This window comes from Cyprinodon tularosa, unplaced genomic scaffold (genome assembly GCF_016077235.1).
Source record: "Cyprinodon tularosa strain WSP-4 unplaced genomic scaffold, ASM1607723v1 ctg25, whole genome shotgun sequence".
Taxonomy (NCBI): Eukaryota; Metazoa; Chordata; class Actinopteri; order Cyprinodontiformes; family Cyprinodontidae; genus Cyprinodon; species Cyprinodon tularosa.
In genome coordinates this window covers 2,117,232-2,138,594 of record NW_024038928.1, presented here as the reverse complement: position 1 = coordinate 2,138,594, position 21,363 = coordinate 2,117,232, and the positions used below count along the sequence as shown (strand labels likewise).

The 21,363-nt window shown below is 37.6% G+C and overlaps 2 protein-coding genes across 2 annotated transcripts; one reads left to right on the top strand and one right to left on the bottom strand.

Moving 5' to 3' along the window:
- Positions 1 to 8,243: 8,243 nt before the first annotated feature.
- On the top strand, positions 8,244 to 11,096 carry LOC119785530 (calcineurin subunit B type 1-like). Its single transcript, XM_038288252.1, has 4 exons — positions 8,244 to 8,576; positions 10,242 to 10,301; positions 10,392 to 10,576; positions 10,700 to 11,096. Exons 1-4 carry the CDS (start codon positions 8,288 to 8,290, stop codon positions 10,745 to 10,747), a joined length of 582 nt encoding a protein of 193 aa, XP_038144180.1. The 5' UTR covers positions 8,244 to 8,287; the 3' UTR covers positions 10,748 to 11,096.
- Positions 11,097 to 13,658: 2,562 nt separating this feature from the next.
- LOC119785455 (ewing's tumor-associated antigen 1 homolog) lies at positions 13,659 to 20,038 on the bottom strand. The gene is made up of 6 exons (XM_038288142.1): positions 19,709 to 20,038; positions 19,180 to 19,311; positions 19,033 to 19,103; positions 18,845 to 18,957; positions 16,297 to 17,579; positions 13,659 to 14,692 (listed from the first exon to the last, which is right to left on the bottom strand). The coding sequence occupies exons 1-6, from the start codon at positions 19,920 to 19,922 to the stop codon at positions 14,592 to 14,594; spliced, it is 1,914 nt and encodes a 637-aa protein (XP_038144070.1). The 5' UTR covers positions 19,923 to 20,038; the 3' UTR covers positions 13,659 to 14,591.
- Between the last annotated feature and the right edge of the window lie 1,325 nt (positions 20,039 to 21,363).

The following is a 21,363-nucleotide window of genomic DNA, read 5'->3' as shown; positions in this document are numbered from 1 at the left end:
GATTAGTTACATATTCTATATTATCTTTCAGTCATTCTATATGATGAGACTGTGTAAAAAAACAACAACAGACGTTTAACATCTCATTAGTTTGGTAATACTTAGCAAATTCACAAAAATCTGGAATAAAATTCTAAAAAAATATATTTGTTTTCTATTAAGGTATTGATGTAAATAAAGAAGACAGTCTAGTAAAGACACATTTATCAAGCAAGGAAGAATTCATTATTTTATTCTTTCTTTTTTTGTCTTAATCCTCTTTTTCTTTACACCCATATTCTGCTGTAGAGCAGATCTGTGATCAGTTTTAATGACTCAATAAAAAAGAAATGTCTTTAGTCTGTTGCAGTCAGTGGCTCTCTAAAACAGGGGGCCAGTTCCTGAAACTGAGGGCCGATATCCTGCAGCTTTTAGATGTTTCCTTTCTCCAACACACCAAGAGCTTGACTAGGCATCTGGAACAGAGGCTTTGCTGCTCCAGACAATCAGCCTGAGGGTCCCAGACCTGATTTCATGTTTATATTGTTATGATCAGATTAAATAGGATACAAATTAAAATCAGGAGAGTGTGACACTTTAGCAGATTCCCAAGAGGCAAAAGATGTCTACATAATGGATCTTAAAGCTTTACTGCTCTGGATATTAATTTTCATAATAATGTTCATAATAATGTTATTTTCCCGTCCCTGTAAACTGAAACAAGTGATTCTCTATAAAGCAGTTTCCTAAAACGGCCACTTGATGTCGCTGTGGTGCCATTTGTCCCGTTGTGTAGCAGTAAGCTTCAGTTTTTCCGTCATTTTCAAACTTTTAAACTGCTTACATACTGAAATGATCGGCCTTAGCAGTGAAGTGTTTCAGATGAGCAGTTTTCTGCAGTTTAAAAAGAGAATAGAAAGCACTTTGATTTATAAAAAATCTAAAGCTCAAGTCTTTCTTTTCCATAACAGCCTGGAGCTACAGTCCCAGAATGGCAGAGGAAGCTCTGATCCAGCTGATCATCTCCTGCTCCATCCTTCCATCATTCAGGGTCGATTCACCAAGAGATACCTGCATCTCACTAAATTAGAATATAATCAAAAAAGTATTTCAGTATATCAGTTAAAAAAGTGAAGCTCAAAGTCAAATATGTTGAACTCACAGTGATTCATCTCTGTTTATTATGTTTGCAGTAAATTAAATTTACATTTTTGAGGAAATAATATTGCAGATGTTTCTTCCCCACCCTTTTTTTACACACTCTCAAATGTCAGGGGCTTTTTAAATGTCCAGGTAGCATCAGGGTGATTCTAGGGTCAGAGGTTTAAGGGTGCTGAGCACCCTGGGAGCTGCCTGAACAGGCAAGATAGGCTACATTTCAATGTTTTCTACAAACATTTTCAACACATCATATCTGAGACTTTTGTGTTTTGTCTTCCAGTGTTTTTGTCTTCTACTGTACTGAAACTTACCTGGCTTTTCCTGACCTCTCACCTTGCTCCTTTCCTTCCCCTTTTGAACCTCTCCCTCTTTGGACTTACATTCCTAAAATGGATTGTATTTAACACGGTAAATATATACAGTTGTGCTTGAAAGTTTAGGCACACTCCACACTATAAAGAAAAGCAGGGGCGTGCATACATAGACACTAGGTGGTGCTAAAGCACTAGGAAGTTTGCCCTTTATCAAAGAAAATGCCCTTTTGAAACTCGTTTTTTATTTATTTTTTTATTATTAATATTATAAAGATTTTACTGAGGTCGGTTTTGAAATGATCTTTTGAAAACCTGAGCCATTAAAAACGACTGAAACAATGCCCCGAAATGAGCCACTTCCTTGCGCACACCCGACCAGCCTATCTCTCTTCCTTTGTCACGTGAACTCGCGCGGTCACCCGCAGGGCATGCCAGATGCGCAGCATCATAGCAGTTCAGTAGCGTCTTCAGATAGCAGGAACGGTCGCTGACAGGCTGCTTCTCCCGTGCCCCATTAGCCAGGTAATATACAGATCAAGCAGAATCATTTTGTTGTGCATTAAAATGTCTCATTCAGCAGCACCAAACAAGCATTTTTGCCGACTGGTCACCAGATAAACTAGTTGTCTCCTTGTAAGATTCTATTTTACTTTTTATATTTTATATCCATATTTTTATCTTAAGTGTGTATATATTAGTCTATTTTATTGCATGACGTATACCCACAGTTTTTAGATATTTTATAATTTTATTTACCTATTCCATATTATATGTTTCATGTTGCACGATTGTACCACAAAAAATTTCTAGTTTGTGAACTCCTTCACTAACAATGGCAATAAACCTGATTCTGATTCTGAAAGTTTTACACTGTAGCCCAAGTCAGTGACAGATAACCACATACCACACCACATACCACATAGGCTACAAATAATGTTGGTAGAGTTTGCAATTGTAAATCTACGGAAGAGGATTAGGGCCACTGAAAAAAAAAATAAAAATAGGTTAACTGATTTTTACATTTTATTTCAGTTTAGTATGGGAAAAAAGTCAGAATTCTAAATTTAATCTCAGAATTCTGACTTTAATCTCATAATTCTGACTTTTTGCTGAGAATTCGGACTTTTTGCTCAGTATTCTGACTAAATTCTGACAATAAAAATGATTAAAGTCAGAATTCTGAGAAAAAAGTTAGAATTCTGACTTTTTTCCCATGTTAAACTGAAATAAAATTTAAAAATCAGTTAACTTTTTTTTTTTCAGTGGCCCTAATCCTCTTCGGTACAAATCTATGTGTTAAGACAAACATTTTCTGTTGTATAGGTTTTGTTAGGCAACATAAATTAACACATTTTGGTCTCTTTATTGTCTTAATTGTATATTGATTTAGTAATTGCAGCACAATACCAAGAAAGGAGGGTTAATCGTATTGAAAACTCTTAAAAGCTGTTCACATTTTATTTTTAAGTGGTTTGTACAAAATCAGCAGGTATTAAAATAGCTTTTATTTTGTAGGCTACCATAAGTCAGATCCACGTGACAAGACTTCCAGTCATGTTGCCCTAATAGCCCATTATTTAAACTAATGTGGCATATTTGTTAAAGCTATTAATATAATTATTATTATTATTATTATTATTGTCATGATGGTTATTATTAATATATTGTAGCCAGTCACAGCAGGGAAGCTCTATACCATCAACATATAACAGGACAGGAGATGAGGAAGAGTTCAGGGAAGACACAGAGACAGAAAAAGACCAGGATGAGGGAGAACAGATGGGTGAGGGAAAAAAGGGAGATGAGCCAGATGAAAGAAGTACGCTTTAGTCTGTTCTGTTGGCGATGTGACTTTTTTCCATTGAAAACTCACGTTTAGAGAATGTTAAAAATAAAAGTCAAAATTCATTCAACATGCGTGTATTTTTTTTTATTATTAAGTGTTCCACGTGCACTAAAAAGTGCCCCCCCCCCCCCCCCCTTGAGCACCTGCCCCGCAAAATGTCTGTGCACGCCTCTGAAGAAAAGGATAAATTCACAACAATAATTCTAATAACAAGAAACTGAAAAAGATAAATAAATAAAAACATACAAAATTATGATTTTATAATTTGAAATATTGATTTTAAATTGTGATTTTAAGAATAATAATGATTTACAAAAACAGTCCCAACAAACCATCAACAGGAGTAGAAATCTGACTGAACATTTAAGAAACATTTTAGTTTAAGATCTCCATCTTGCTGGTTTACCTGAATTTTTGTTTGTTTATTATTAATATTTCTATTGAACCACAATTAAAAATTAATGGCACTATTTTCACTGAATATTTGCTATTTCACTGGCAGCTGATTGTTCTCCATCTTTAATGGGAAAGTATGTATACTTTTTATATAATTTTTTTTTTTTCAAGCACTATGTAGTTTTTAGACTGTTATATATTTATTTTACTTTTGTTTTACTTTTTCATTTTAAAAAGGGCATAAAATATTTTTTAAAAATCCCAACCTAAATTTTAGGGATGCTATGGTTAAATTTAAGGCCGAAAAATGGTCTAAAAACACCTATGGTTCAGATGAAGAAAGAGTTGTGAGAAGGAAGGTTGTCAGAAAAGAAATAAAAATAATATTTAAGTTCAGTGCTGAAGTTAAACAAAATAATTTGTCTATACTTGGTCTGTTGACCGACTGTTTCACAGTGGTGTCAAAAGTATAAACATGTGTCACTTAAGTAGAAGCATAAATACTGCAGTTGAAAAACACCCTGGTAAAAGTTGACGTATCAGCTTGACCTCTTTACTCAAGTAAAAGTGAAAAAGTATGTAATCCAAAACTACTTAAAGTATAAAAGTATAAAGTAACCTTAAAAAAAATAAAAACAGCCAGATGCCACCATATGAATTGAAAGCTCAACTTTACAACTATTTGAAAATTTCTTAGAGATAGGGCCAAGGATGAGGGAGGTCTTGTTGGTCTCCGTCTCCCGATACGCTCTCGCCTGTGTTCCACCTTTCAGACATTTCAACATCTTTTTCTGAATCCATCATTGTAGCATGGCATAGACAATTCACGTTTGCATTTTTAAGAACACCTGCTTGCTTCTGATGATTTCCTTTAGCTAACCAATGAGTATTTGCGTTATATGACTCATCCAATTCCACTAGTTTTCACTAGATGTGGATGGAGCAAATGATCTGCATTGGATGGAGCACATGACGTGAACTAAATATTTATAAACATTAAACCGAAGCCAAGAGTAACGAGTAACGTTTGTTTTAAAAATGTAAGGAATAGAAAGTACAGATACTTGTGTGAAAATGTAATGAGTAGAAGTCAGAAATATGAACAAAAATAAGTAATGGAGTAAACTATTGTAAAACCCATCTGTATATATGCTATTGTACATAACTGTAAAAACCCTTTTTATTGTAATATCCATCTGTATATTATATTCGGTACATATCCAGCTGTTAATTTAGTTCATAACTCTAGTGATCTATATATTATGTTCATTATTTGTAATAGTATTCATCTCTATACATTCAGTAGAAACCCTGGTTAGACCTAAACTGTATTTCGTTGCCTTGTACCTGTACCTGTGTAATAACAATAAAGTTGAATCTAATCTAATCTAATCTAATCTGACAGTAAATGAAAAGATCCTCCTTTTTTCACACAAGCCTTCTAACCATCACAGGCACAGAGTCATTCCATTGGTTGGAGCGGTTACCAGGTGGAGAATTTTACAGCACTTTGGTACAGCTTGCTGATATTTCTTCAAATAAGCTAGTTGTTGATTATATTTTATTCAAATAGAAATAAATTAAGAGAAACGCTGTAGGTAACGTCCATGTAGAGCAGACTCATTTCTACTGGTCAGCCCACAAATCACAGAAAAGGGTGAAACCTGCAAGATGAGATTAGAAAATAAAGCAATACTTAAAACTTGCCCTCATAAAAATAAAAAACACAACGTGAAACAATAAAATCTTTAAAAAATGAAATCTAAAACAAATATTAGAAAAAATACAAGTTAGAAAATAAAGTCTTAAAAAAAATAGCAAACTGCAAAAATATTAGTTGAAGCTTTGCATTCACATAAATTAATCTCTAACCCACTTTTTTATTGAGAAAGTTCTCAAAGTTTCATTTTTGCAACACATTTTCTTTAAATTTAATGTTTTAAAATGTCTTTTTTGCTTTCAATAATATCTGAAAGAATTTCCCTCTATATTTTTGTAGTTTGCTTTTGAGGCAAATCTTGTTTATTTGTGAGTAAGTAAGTAAGTAAACTTTATTTGTATAGTAAGTAAGTAAGTAAGTAAGTAAAGTAAGTAAGTAAGTAAAGTAAGTAAACTTTATTTGTATAGTAAGTAAGTAAGTAAGTAAGTAAAGTAAGTAAGTAAGTAAGTAAAGTAAATAAACTTTATTTGTATAGTAAGTAAGTAAAGTAAGTAAGTAAGTAAGTAAGTAAGTAAAGTAAATAAACTTTATTTGTATAGTAAGTAAGTAAGTAAGTAAGTAAGTAAGTAAGTAAGTAAAGTAAGTAAGTAAGTAAAGTAAGTAAACTTTATTTGTATAGTAAGTAAGTAAGTAAACTTTATTTGTATAGTAAGTAAGTAAGTAAAGTAAGTAAGTAAGTAAACTTTATTTGTATAGTAAATAAGTAAGTAAGTAAAGTAAGTAAGTAAAGTAAGTAAACTTTATTTGTATAGTAAGTAAGTAAGTAAGTAAAGTAAGTAAGTAAGTAAGTAAGTAAAGTAAGTAAACTTTATTTGTATAGTAAGTAAGTAAGTAAGTAAAGTAAGTAAACTTTATTTGTATAGTAAGTAAGTAAGTAAGTAAAGTAAGTAAGTAAGTAAGTAAAGTAAGTAAACTTTATTTGTATAGTAAGTAAGTAAGTAACTAAGAAAGTAAGAAAGTAAGTAAGTAAGTAAGTAAGTAAGTAAGTAAGTAAGTAAACTTTATTTGTATAGTAAGTAAGTAAGTAAGTAAGTAAACTTTATTTGTATAGTAAGTAAGTAAGTAAGTAAGTAAGTAAGTAAGTAAGTAAGTAAGTAAGTAAGTAAGTAAGTAAGTAAGTAAGTAAGTAAGTAAGTAAGTAAGTAAGTAAGTAAGTAAGTAAGTAAACTTTATTTGTATAGTAAGTAAGTAAGTAAGTAAGTAAGTAAGTAAGTAAGTAAACTTTATTTGTATAGTAAGTAAGTAAGTAAGTAAGTAAGCTAGTAAGTAAAGTAAGTAAGTAAGTAAGTAAGTAAAGTAAGTAAACTTTATTTGTATAGTAAGTAAGTAAGTAAACTTTATTTGTATGGTAAGTAAGTAAAGTAAGTAAGTAAGTAAACTTTATTTGTATAGTAAATAAGTAAGTAAGTAAAGTAAGCAAGTAAAGTAAGTAAACTTTATTTGTATAGTAAGTAAGTAAAGTAAGTAAGTAAGTAAAGTAAGTAAACTTTATTTGTATAGTAAGTAAGTAAGTAAGTAAAGTAAGTAAACTTTATTTGTATAGTAAGTAAGTAAGTAAGTAAAGTAAGTAAGTAAGTAAGTAAAGTAAGTAAACTTTATTTGTATAGTAAGTAAGTAAGTAAGTAACTAAGAAAGTAAGAAAGTAAGTAAGTAAGTAAGTAAGTAAGTAAACTTTATTTGTATAGTAAGTAAGTAAGTAAGTAAGTAAGTAAGTAAACTTTATTTGTATAGTAAGTAAGTAAGTAAGTAAGTAAGTAAGTAAGTAAGTAAGTAAACTTTATTTGTATAGTAAGTAAGTAAGTAAGTAAGTAAGTAAGTAAGTAAGTAAACTTTATTTGTATAGTAAGTAAGTAAGTAAGTAAGTAAGTAAGTAAGTAAACTTTATTTGTATAGTAAGTAAGTAAGTAAGTAAGTAAGTAAACTTTATTTGTATAGTAAGTAAGTAAGTAAGTAAGTAAGTAAGTAAGTAAACTTTATTTGTATAGTAAGTAAGTAAGTAAGTAAGTAAGTAAGTAAGTAAGTAAGTAAACTTTATTTGTATAGCACTTTTCACAGACAAAGTCACAAAGTGCTTCATATGATAACATAAAAACAACACAAGTAAAAACAGATAAAATGCAATAAAAGCTATAATAAATAAGGGAATAAAACAACACGCTATGTGCTTTGGAAAGCTAGTGAAAACAGGTGTGTTTTTAGCTGCTTTTTAAAGATATCCACCGAGTCCAGAGAGCGCAGGGACAGGGGGAGTTCATTCCAGAGACGGGGTGCTACCGCTTTAAAAGACCGGTCTCCTCGGGTTTTAAAACGGGTCCGAGGAACCATAAGCAGGTTTTGACCTGAAGACCGTAGGCTACGGACCGACGTATACGGCTGGATCAGACCTGTCATGTAGCCAGGCGCCTGTCCATGAAGGGCCCTGAAAGTAAGGATTCAAAGTGTCTCACACGGTGAAAACATGAGGAAAAAGAAGTTTGAATAAGCCAGAGGCAGCTCTAAACAGATTTTTAAAAGTTCTGTGGGGCAGGAAACACGGGGGCGGGGGGCTGAATACTCCATGATTGGAGGACAAAGCTGAATTTGTTGGAAAGATCAAAACTAAGGCGTTTTAAAAAAATCCCTCTGATGTCGGTCTGGTACTGGACTCAAACTGGGTTCAACATCCTGAAAACGTTCTGATCCAGACCAGCTGATAGTTCTGAGACAGAACTGAGAGCTGGATCCAGACCTTTATGGACTTATGAGCCATGAGCGGGCGGCTTACAGCTGAGTTATGCTGATCAGGGGGGTGATTAGCTCTGAGAGGCGGGTCAAATGGTCACATGACCCGGTGTTAGTGCTCAGACCCAGGCACGGCAGCAGTGGACCAACATGGCAAACACCAAGAAGAAAGCAGGTGAGTCTGCTGGAAGGAGAGGCGAGCAGCAGGTTGACCTGATCAGAGAGCAGCAGGAGACCCGTTTGTCCGTGTGTTTCATTGCAGACGAGGGGGAGGAGATCAGGAGGCTGGGGAAAAGGTTCAGGAAACTGGACCTGGATAAATCCGGTTCCCTGAGCGTGGACGAGTTCACGTCTCTGCCAGAACTCCAGCAGAACCCACTGGTCAGGAGAGTCATTGACATCTTCGACACCGATGGAAATGGGGAAGTTGACTTCCTTGGTAAATATGAACAGTTCTGGGTTCCAGTAGGACAGTGGGAGCTGGTTACACTCAGGCAGGAATAATCCTTTAGAACTTTCGGGGTTTAGACCTCAGGACCAGTTTTAACGACCTGTGATCCCTATGGAGACCCAGATGTACAGGAGACTCTGGTACCAGACCGGTCCTGGGTTCAGTCTTAACAGAACCTGAGGGCTGCATCTTCACAACGGAAACAACAGAAGGAGATATGGAGGTCTTAGTGCAGAAAAAAACATTGATGCTGAAGGAAGAATTGCTGTTCTCCTGGAAAAAAAGGAAGTTTAAAATGTCCAGCAAATTATATTGGGTGCCAGTTAAAATTTAAGAGCAGGAACGTAAAAAACACTAATAAATGCTGGGGATGCAAACATAGGCCTTGAGATGTTTTCCTTATGTTTCATCTCTGCCCGTCTGACTTAGTACTGGCATAATGTGATGGGAATGATCAACGGCATTTTAAATTCCATTTTATCCTTAGAGAATAATTCCAAAATAGGAATAAAAAAACAGAGTGGCTTAAAATTTAAATAATTTCAAAGATAGTCATACTTAGACAGTAGAAAGCACAATACAACAACCCTACCTACAGGGAATGGTATAATAATCCATCTGATATTAGATTAAATTAGATTAGATGAGCTTTATTGATCTCACAGCGGAGAAATTCACTCGTCACATATTGGCATAGTAATTAAAGACGAAGGTGCAAACAAGGAGGAAAAAGGTGCATTAAGAAGAATAAACAATACATATATATATATATAGTATATCAATATAAATAAGAATTAAGGTGCAAGTGTACATGTATTGCACACAATGAAAAACAAAATGAAAATAAGAAAATAAAAAAATACAAGGTAGTAGCACAGAGGTTTGAGGTGACATATGTACAATCCGGGTGGCTTATATACAGGTGGATTTACCTTAACGTGATATGAACAAATGGACAATCATAGAGGTTTAAAAGTGTATGAGAGCCACTCTTAACTCAGATAGAAAGTTGAATCTAAATTCTCCATATTTATGTAGATGTAGAGAGCCCCATAGCATGTTTTTGTTGTTTTGATCGGATAGGGATGGAGGGATGCTAGGAAAAGCAATAAAAATCCTTCAGTATATGTCCTTTTTCAAATTGTAAACTGTTATATTTCTTGTCTTTTTGAATTACTCTGTTCACTATTTGTTATTGTATTTTTTTTTTTTTGAGTTTTTCTGACACTAGGCCGACAGGAAAGGGAGTATAAAAGAAGGGGAGGGATATACGGCAAAGGGCCACAGGTCGGGTTCAAACCTGGGTCAGCCGCATCATGGACCAAGGCCTCCGTACATGGGTCATGCACACTAACCACTGCGCCACCTACATGCCCACCATTTGTCATTTCGAAGGATTTTATACACATCCAGTAAAACAGAATGATGCCAGAAGATAAGAATAGAATTCAACTTTATTGTCATTACACCACTGTAATAATAATAATAAAAATAAAGAAGCTAATTAAAAGAGTTATATACATTTATGTCTCACTGTATAATTAAATTTCTACTTACATTTATTCGTTGATTGTATTTTATTTATTTCATTATGTATTTTTAAATACGGCAGAGGTAGTACCCCTTATGAACGAGCCTGTTTTTGTTTCTCAGAGTTCATTAAAGGAGTTTCTCAGTTCAGCATCAGAGGAGACAAACTGCAGAAGCTCCACTGTGAGTCCAGATGTTCCTTCATCTGTCTTTGAGTCGTACCGACCAGACTTCGTCTCTCTGAACCTGCTGTGTTTCTGTCCCTGAGCTCAGTCGCCTTCAGGGTTTATGACATGGACAAAGACGGATTCATTTCCAATGGAGAGCTCTTCCAGGTGCTGAAGATGATGGTGGGCAAAAACCTGCAGGACACGGAGCTGCAGCAGGTTGTTGACAAGACTATCATCCGCGCTGACAAAGACGGAGACGGCAGGGTGTCCTTTGAGGAGTTCTGCGCAGTGAGTGTTCAGAGGTTCCCATCCAGGTTCTCTCACTCAGGTTGAAGTGTGGCAGAAACTAACAGAATACCTGTAATGTACCTGAATTCTGTCCTCTGACCTCACTTCCTGTTTCTTCTGTAGATGGTTGGTGGGTTGGACTTCCACAGGAAGATGGTGGTGGATGTCTGACAGCAGCTGCTTGTGTCTTCATCACTTCTCTCTGAGCTCTCCGATTGGACGGGAACCACAAACAATCACTTCAAGCACCAGAACTCTGAGGGAACCTGGTGTTCCTGCTTTCCATGAGCTGAGCTCAGATCCAGCGGCGGACAGGTGCTTCAGAGGGAAGTGTTGGTATCTGGACCTGATCTACTGATTATGTTTTGTAGAATAGAAGAAGCCTAATTTCTGAAGGCGGATGGCTGGAGATGAGCGGACAACAGATGAAACGGTGCTCAGGAGATCATTGACCTAAGACAGAAATGTTATCACATACATGACGAACGATTCAACCACTCACGTCTGGACATTAATAAAAAAAAAAAAAACATTGCTGAATATTATGATTCTTTAATATCATTACTTAGATAAATGTATCCGGTGAGTTTCAGTTTTTTTAGGGTGGATCTGATCAGTGTTATGTGGATTTTCTTATTGTCCTTATTGTGTCTGCAAGCGGTTTGGTCAGACCATAAAGAGGGCTCAAGAACCAATAAGGATTATTATTCTTATTCTCCTCTATTAGTTTGGAGAAATATGCTGCTCTTGCTTTACAAAGGGTTATACAGCAATCTTATATTCTCCAAGCATTTTACTTTTAAGTGCGTAGCTCTGCATTAAACCAAGGAGCCAGCTTTCTATTTTTGAAGTATTTCTTTTTTGGAGGGGCTGTGCTGTCTAAGGCGGTACGCAAAGAACTAGCAACCCCATCAACAAAACCATCAATTTGTGAAAAGAAATACATTAAATGGTTGCCCTCTACAGTACTGCTCAGTGATGCAGGAGATAGAAATTCGAACGTATTTTTTAAAATTTATAACTGCACTATCTGATAATCGGCTAAAGTGAAACCTTCTTTTGGGGGGGGATCTGTTAAAGTAATCCTGAAGGTTATTAAAAAGTGGTCAGAGAGGACAGGGTTGTGAGGAAATACTGTTATTTCTGCTCATTTATTGCCATATGTCAGCACAAGGTCAAAAGTATGAAGATGATAATGTGTGGGACTATTCACATTTTGAACAAAGCCAATAGCGTCTAAGATAGCATTAAAGGCTGCTCTTAAGCTATCACCTTCAATGTCAGCATGGATGTTAAAATCCCCCACTATGATGACCCTGACAGTATTCAAATCAGATAGGAAATATGAAAATTTCCAAAAATTCTGAGAAAAAATTTAGACCTGATGGACGATACAAAGTTACAAAAACAAGAGGTTTTCTGGCTTTGCAATTAGGATGAGGGAAACTAAGGGTTAAATGTTCAAAAGAGTTGTAATTATTAACTGCCTTTGGAGTAATCAATAAGTCAGACTGAAAGATTGCTGCTACTCCTCCCTCCTTACCCAGAATTTCTGGGTATGTGAAAATTTAAATAACTAAAAGGAGTTGCCTCATTTATGCTCACATAATCCTCATTAACCAACAGACTTTTTGAAGAAAGAGATCTTATTTTAAATAAACCACATTTAATTGTTTTAATAGTTTAGAGTTTCAGGTATTCTATTTTTAGATTATCATTACTTATTTCTTTAGGATTCTTTTCTAATTTATTAGATTTTGGTCATGGGCAAGACACTGGATGGAGTAATGAGTGGGCAACAGTAGAGAAGGTGCAGAGACGTGTGTTAAACTACTACTGCTTCCTGGTCTGCACCCTGGGGTGTCAGGGGTTTGGAGGACTAATTAATTTTGCAAGATTCCTAGAAAAGACATGTTTGCTTAAAACATTATTGGAAATTTATTCACTTCATATCTCCCTGTCATAATTAATGTTATTCTATCAGTTGAATATGTCTAAAAATCCAGTAGGACATTCTGTCACTACCAGATCCATACCATTGGATCATTTGTTGTTGTATTTGTAATGAAGTTGGTCTATTTCACATGACGACAAGGAACACTTTTTGTTGCATCACAAGAGTCAACTGTACATTACTAGTGGCATAAAAAGACAAAGAAGACAGGAAGTAGGAAGTATGATGGTAGGGCAGGTTAAATTGTGAACCAACTTATTCACTTTTATTTTTTTTTCCTTTTCTCCTTTAAGGGAGAAATTAGGGTTAATATAAATTAACCCTAATTAATTCTTATTTATCTTCTGGGTTGAAAGTAAAATTCTCAAAACAATCAGTCTTCCCATTAGCAATTTCTTAGTCAAGTTTTTTCTGACCCTGAATGTAAATAGAGAAATAAAAGTGAGAGCCACAGAGAATTAAATGAACAAAGCAGATGAATGAAAATCGATTCTACACAAATGAGAACCGACGGACAATAAATTCAACCTTTTGTCACTTTGAGGTCAGTAACCACTGGAGAAAATAACCTGCCTTTTATTGGCTACTTTCCAGGAAATCACACCTCTTGAAACTGTACCGTTTCTTCCACTAACAATGCATCCTTAGGCTAATTGTTGTTCTTTTAAACACCGTTTTCAATTTTGTGACTTTGCTGCTATATTTTGCAACTTTTCAGATTCCCCTAGCAACAGTTTTTTTTTAAACAATGATTCATCAACATAGGTTGGTTAAATTCCTTTTATTCAAAAGCAGATTCATGAAGGTGCAAATCATCAACATTAACTGGGCATGCTCAGTGAGGATAAACAGTCTTAGAGTCCAAAAATGTGAGTAAAGGAGCGCTGGAAATGAAGGAGGGGGACAGATGCTCTCAGCTGGACCAACATGGTTTTGATTAACAGATTAATTAAACCAACTGGTTTCAAAACAGTTTATTAAAAAGAAGTGTTTCAAAAATGGAACCTTTAAAAACCTCTCAATCAAAAAAAGTTTTTTTTAGAGTGATTTAAGTAAAAGTTCATTATTTTTAGTTTGTAATATTTTTTCAATTTTTTTTCCCAATTTTAAATTGCTTAAATATAAAAGAAAAACTATTCCAGAGTTTTTTTTACCCCAAAGTATAATTTCTCAGATTTTTTTTTCTTTTTCATTTTAAGATTTTTTTTTAAGGGGAGTCTAAGTTTTGCAAATTGCGCTCTACTAAATCCTGATTTAAACATCCCACCCACTGCACTTTTGGGCGGTCAGTGACCAATAGAAGAGCTATTTCTAACTTCCATGGTTCAGTGTAAAGACAAAAATTCAGATCCATCCATCTGCAAATCGGGATTTAAAAAGAATCCAATTTGTAAAACTCATCCCTCCCCTAAAAAAATCTAAAAAGAACTTTGAAAAAAACATAAAATTTGAAGAAATATTTGGAAAATAAAATGAATAAAGTAAAAATCTGAAGAAAAAGCAAACTAAAAATATGGGTTTTACTTCTGCAAACGTATCATAAACTTGAAGTACAAATCCCATCTTTGAAACAAATGTTCCGCAAATTGATTTTATGCAAAATGTGTTTTTGTTCCAATTATATTGGATCGAATTTCTTCCCATACATCTCCAATGCTAGTTATACACTGCAGAGACCTAAAAAAAAACGTTTCCTCCAACAGTGATGCCAGGAACCATTCAGATATCGTCACACTGATTCTGTAAATTAAGCATATATCCCGACTCAGGGTGTTTGTTAAGGTTTCCTAAACAAAAAAAAACTTTTAAAATGCAAAGTTTTTCATTCAGATCCATGAGCACTTTTTACCCCAAAGTCACAACAGATTAACAATGACACAGATATTCCATAGTTTAGTTTGTCCTCTCTGGGCTACCGTAGGACCATAGCAGCGGTTTCTGCGGTACCTAAACGCATCCTTATGTTGATTTTCGAACCGAGCCAAGGCAGAAATGCGGCGGCCGGTTCCGTCTCTGTTCCCCGTAACTGAAGTCCATTCGGATCGGCGCCCGTTTCACCGCTCAGCTGTTTCCGGGTCGGTTCCCTACAGCCTGCAGCCTCTGTCGTCTCCTCTCCAGCGCCTGCTGCTTCTTCATCTCGATTTCAGCTGCAGAGCATTTGCCTTTGAAGAGAACAGAAAGTGACATCATTAACTCTGTGTTTTGTAATGAAATAATGCCTTATTGAACTTTAATGCGACTGTGATAAAGTTTTTGTTCCTTCTCTGTTAAACCAGGATGAACCAAATGAAACAAACCCGGTTCTAACCTGGACTCTGAAACCCAAACATTTCCGCTTGTGAGCCCAAACATAAATCATCAAACTGGAGGAGACCCCTAAAAGTAAAGTTATTCTGCTCTAGATTTGCTCATACTTATTAGAGAAGCAATTTTAAATTAATTGTTTTTCAAAATGACAATTTCTAAATTCTTTAATGGGTCATTTAATTGTGTACTTTACAATTTAATGGTATATTTAATAGATTCATCTTGTATCAGAAAAATACAGAAATATTACATTTATTTCTTTAGTTTATTCATGATATATTTTGCCTTCCATATAACTGGAGATCACATCCCGATGATTGTGATCCGAGGATGATTTATCAGACCATATTCTCTCAAAATTTTAGAAATTTTCTATTTAAAAAACATTTTCATTATCTTATGCAGGCCAGTTAGTTATACATCAGATTGTACACCTAAATTCGGTCAATCATATATCAACGGTCATCTGTCAATCAAATTTGTTTCATCGGCATCTTGATTCATATGTCGCAGCTAAAATACGCAACAGTTGAAATAAGAATTTTGTACTTTCCCATTGAGTTCCGTCCCAGTGTTCACGGGGATGGATGTCTGTGTCTTCAGCAGGCATAGAGCTAACAGAACTGGCAGCGTTGCGAGGCAAGGGCTCAAACATGTACGGCTGGAAGCCTTCTACACCAAACCAAGCTTCTGCCACCCTGGCGTCCTCTTCCACAACATCTTCGTCCCCGCTTTCTTCCTCTAAATAAAAAATGAATGACGGAGGAGACTCATCCACGACCTCCGACACTAAACTCTCCTCCTCTTGCATGTTTCCTCTGTCCATAGCGTTCCTTGACAGTGTCGTTTCTAAGTCACCAATTTAGTGCTACTTGGTCCCAATGGAATTTCCCATTGGGAATCTACTAGCACTAAGTTGCTAACTGGTTAGCAAGATGCTTCCAACAAACCGGCCACAACCAAACTTGCTTGCGACCCTTCCGCCACAATAATCTCGCCCCCTTGATAAACGACGAATCACATCCACTTTACTCACTCGTGTAAAGTCGTGCACCACTCGGGAGAATTCAGAAATGCAACGGTTGGAACAGCCGCTTCCCTAACCACTTTAAGTAGCGGCTAGTTTGGTCCAAATATCTGGAAAATCCCAACAAAATACCTTTGCTTCGTTCAACAGGTGTGCCGGTCATGATGCGTTTTTGTCGTAAAAACAAAAAACAAAAGCAAAGTCACAGAAGAATTTAAATTTCCAACAACCTGAGCAAAACTAAAGTGAACCAAAGAAACAACCCATTATAGGATGTAGCGACCTGCCAGAGAAACTCTGGATGGAACCAGAAACAGTGACATTGCAGAACCTGTACGTACTGACCCGGTTCTGTCCCAGTTCACCAGTGGTTGCACACTGCCATGCGTTTGCATCAAGCACAGACTTCCAGGTGGAAAAGAGTGATCTCACCTTTTACTGTTGCTATGGAAACCAGGTTGCTGGGCTTCTTGAAGGTGTAGTGCTGGGTGTTGGGGGGTGGCCCCGCCCCAGGTGGTTCTGATCGGACGCTCCTGAACGCAGTGTCGGCAGCAGGTTTAGGTTGGGAGAATCTGATTGGCTGCTTCACTCCAGCAGCCAAGGAGCCGCCAGCTGCTCTGCCAGCCGTGTCCAAACGGTCCCGGTTCTCCCAGGTTCTGTGGGTCGGCTGCAGCGCCGGTACTGGAGCCTGTCTGGTGCTGGGCTCGGTTTTAAGCTGGACCTGGATCAGGATCTGGTTCTCCAGGTCGTCACACATTTCACACAGCAGGTCGTCGTCAGCCGGGTCGTCCCAGACCGGCTCGGATGAGAACAGAGAGTCCAGGTCGTCGTCCAGGAAGTCCACCTGGTTGGACCCCAGAGTTTCTGCGGTTCCTGCAGGGGTCCTCAGATTGTTCTGGGTTCTTTGTGGTTCTTGTTTAAAGCTGCTTGTTGGACCCGTGAGCTGAGGTCCAGAGAGAGACCGGAACCAGTTCTGGTTTTTAGAACCAGAACCCACCTGCTGGGCTGATGACGTGTTCGTTTCTATGCTCTTCCTTGGAGAACCGAAGGTCCGGTTAGGTTTAAAAGACGCGGCTGGTCTCAGATTTTCCTTCTCAACTCGGGATCCAGCTGGTGGGCCGACCCGACCCGCTGAGCTCTTATCCAGGGAGACCAGCCTGGGAGTGACCCGGCCCAATGAACTCTGACCCGGGGCGACTCTTTCTGGAGCTCTGGCAGAACCTGCCGGTTTCTGGGTAGAACAGAGCTCCGGAACCATGAAGCTCAAAGGATTCTGGGTCATCTCCAGAACCAGTGAGTCATTTAGCAAGTCGTCGTTATCCCAGTCGTCCTCAAACTCGATCGGGACAGAGTCCTGTTTGTTTTTGCCAGGAGCAGAACCAGAACCAGACACGGATGGTTTCCTGTTGACCTCCACGGAAGCCGAAGCAGATCGGGTCTGAGACGGAGCCTGACTCAGGTCTCCGCTCAGCCTCTGGGTCGGACCGTCAAACAGGAAGTCCAAGTCGTCTACCAGCAGCCGATCCGGTGGAGGCTGGGGTTCTGATCCAGCCGCCATGTTCGTGGCCGGCTGAAGGTTCCCAGGGAAACAACTTTCATCTTGCCTGCTGCTCTCTAGGATGCCCTCATCTTCATCCTCCTCCTCTTCATCCTGGTGGAACATATTTAGATCAAACTGCCTGGCGAGTCGCAGCAGGTCCTCCACCCCGTTGGTTCTGCAGAAAAAAAGACTCATGTTACAATCGGATAAAAGATTCTGTGAAACGTCAAACTTTTTCTCCTGCGGGTCAATTTCCATACAAAGCAACACCTAACAATCTATGGAGAGAAATTTGTTCCAATATTAGTGAAGCAAAGACACATTTAAAAAAAACTACATTTGAAGAAAATGCATTTCAAAAATCAAACTTGAAAAATTCTCCAAAAAAAAAAGAAGAAGAAAAAAGAAACGTTTTGAGTGAATAAATTGTATAAACATTTTTACAGCCTGCCTTTTTAATTTATTGATATTATTTTTTTCAGTTTTTATTTTTTAGATTCTATGTTTTTTTCTTTTGACAATTTTTTTTCTTTTTTTATGATTTTTCAGCTTTTTCATGTTTTGTTTTTGGTATATTTTAATTTTATTCATTTTGTTTTCCTCCAGATTTTTTTTCTTCGACTTAATCTTTTCTGTTTTTGGAGTCTCCATTTTTTTTGGTATGGGTAAATATTTCGCCCTCTATACTTCACGGCGGTCTGTAAGTGGACCAACAGAAAAAAGCTGCTCTGCTCGGATGCTAGCAACAGCATTTCTATTGGTCCAAACACAGACCACCCGGACAGGGTGAAATCTGAAAATTGAAATTCGAAAAGAATGTAATTCGTAAACACCCTCGCCCCCCCAAAAAAAAAATCTGAAAAGAACTTTGAAAAATAAAATCTGAAAAATGTATTCAGGAAAAAGAGAAATAAAAAATTGATGTCAACATACATTTGAAATGAAACTCATTCAAAGAAAAATAAAAATAAAGGTAAAATCCACAAAAAAAAAAAAAAAAAAAGCAAACTAAAAATAGCTTGGATCTTGCACACATATTAATCAATCACTCTCAAAACCTTTATTTTTGTTGAGGCGGTTTTCAGAGTCCTGTTTTGGAAAAAGTCATTTATTTGGAACAGATAAAACAACTTTCAGCAATCAGGGATTGCTGAAAGTTGCAGCCCAATGCTGATTATAGCAGTGGGCTTGTGTTATGAGAAGGTTGCAAATACTCTGATCTCCACAAGCTGCACTCTGGGTCCCTGAGCAAGACCCTTAACCCCACACTGCTCCCCGGGCGCCACACAATGGCAGCCCAACTGCTTCCCAAGGGAATGGGTTAAATGCAGTGTTAATTTTGTTCCTTGCTCTGTGTTCGTTGTGACAGTGTAATGACAATAAAAAAGCTTAAAAAATAAAGCAATCAGAACCCGACCTTCTGGTCCAAACTGTACCCACCTCGGGGATTTCTTTTTGGGTTTCGGACCCTGAACATCTGGAGTGCAGGGAATGGCGGCGCTGTCTCCGATCCACTGCTGTAAGGTGGGCTCTGTGACCTGCGGCCTGCCGTGCTGCATAAAGACAAACAGAACATCAGCTGGAGTTCAGCAGCTGGTTCCACCCGACCCGAGCAGAGAGCCTCTGACCTTCGGAGCGATCCTCCTGACAATCTCAGAGATGGTAACTGCTCCAGCAGCTGTCTTTTTTCCTCTTTTACCTGAACACACCACAAGGAGAATATTACATGATACAGATCTGAAGAAAGCAGCATGAGGGGTCTGTTAGAGGTTTACCGGGTTTGTGGGGCGATGGAGAAGTGGCGTCCCAGATGATGTCCTGCTGGAAGTCCGAGTCATTGTGGGGAGACTCTGCGCTGGGAACAGGGGCCGTTTTGGATCTGGAGATTCTGGTGGGGGTCTTAAACTCTGGAAGAGAGGAGATGCACAAAGTTTGATCCAAAACATCAACCTGAACCCGAAGTCCGGCTGCTCAGCAGAACCCAGAACCGTCTCATCACTGCTGTCATCTGCAGATGATGTCCTGCTTTCATTAAACACATCATCATCTCACCTTCATGAGCTGGCATTAACTGGACCAATCTGAGGTCTTAAATTATATTATATTATTAATTTCCGCTCCATCGGAATCAGTCTGATGCCGAATGGCAGTCGAAGCATCCCTGGTTGTAAAAACACCGCTTTCTGTATCAGAACCAGTTCATGACTGGAGAAATTTGGACTAAACTCCAAACCAAAACATTTCTGAGTGGAGCCTGAAACAGACCCGCTGAACTGGGACCCGAACCAAACATGTGACTCAGACCTGGTTCTTTCTGGTTCCCGGTAGACTCTGGGACCTCCAACGGAGCAGTCTGGTTCCGTTTGTAGGTCTGGGCCGGACCTGGTTCTCCTGGGCTCCGGGCAGGATCCGCCTGGCTCTGCCTGAAGCTCCGGCTAAGGCGGCTTCTTCTCAGAGGTGTGGCCGCCGGAGACTCCTCGCCTGCCGGAGGCTGGAACCTCCTTCGGCCTCCGTTCATCACCGAACCAAACGTAAACTGCGGATAAAACTACGTTCAGTCACTCAAATAAATTTTAGTTTAAAATATTCCGCAGAGTTTGAACAGCCCGCCATGTTTTCTCTTTCCCATAGTTCCTTTCGGCGATGCATTCAAGAACTACAAAAAAGTCATAAAAATGACTGCGAATCTTGGTTGATGTAGTTACATGTTTTGCCTTTAAACGTAGCTTATTTTATTTCGGGTTTTTTTTCAATAAACTTATTTTTTTAGTAATGATCTACTACAAATTTGTTTAATACCTTTTTAAAATAGCTTTAAAAATCTTCGTTGCCCCCCAGGGGGCGTTGAACACGCAGTCAGAGATTGAGGAATATGTTCCATTTAATGTTTCGGGTTTTAGGAGAAACGTAAACTAGCCGAACGGTAGAGAAACTGAAAATTTTGGCCAGATAAACAGGACAAGGAACTAAAACCATCAACATAATCTCTGGAAGCTGTCCGTACCAAACTCTGTAGCCTTGTCTTTGCTGCATTCATGGCCTGGTTGCTCTGTAGGAAACGTTTGAACCCAGACTTTTTCATCTCGGTGTCCTCAGGGGCTGACTGGACTCCACCGAGGTTCAATCCCTGGAGGGTCGCAGTTGTGTGCACTTTACTATCCTTTATTTCCTTTACCACAACAAAACAAAAAAAACTGTCGCCTGGCAACCATGGCTGCGTGAAATCAAAAATAAACCGTATATATCTGTAGTTGTGGGGGCAAACACACCTTAGTGGTTTCCTATATGAAAGGGACAATGCCCAAAATAAAACTAATGAATATTGACATATCTAACTGTATAAAAAATACATATATGTATAATGTGACATTGAGACTGTTAATTACTGAATTGCAATTCAATTCAGTTTATTTATATAGTGCAAATTTTAATGACATAATTCATCCTAAGGCACTTTACAGAGACAATACTGTTAAATTGGTTAGGAAAGTTGATTGCAGCAAAGATTTTTCTCTTGCATATTGTTGAAAATTAAAGTTTAGGTTGAGAATGTATGTTAGTGTTTCTGATTGATTTTAGGCCAGCAGAGAAGGCTTTGAAGGCCATCACAGCCCACCACTGGTCGTTACTATGCAGTTGTTTATCTCTTCTGTAATGTCAGCGCGCTGTCATGAGGTGGGATATCCAGAATGTATAAGGTGACGTAATGCTATCTATTTTATTTTCTTTTGAATAAATACTGGACTTTTCAGAATGTTTTTAACCCTTGGTTACAGTAAAAAAAAAGAAGCATTTTTTAAAAGTGTAGATCATTGATTTGCAGAAAGACAGATAGCAGGCAAGCAGTCAACTTTACAGCGTTAAAGGTAAGAAAACTCTCTCTTTTGAGGCTGATGCTATAAAGATTTAATTAGGGAACCACAAGGTAGAGGAAATGAAACTAATTAAAAACATTTATT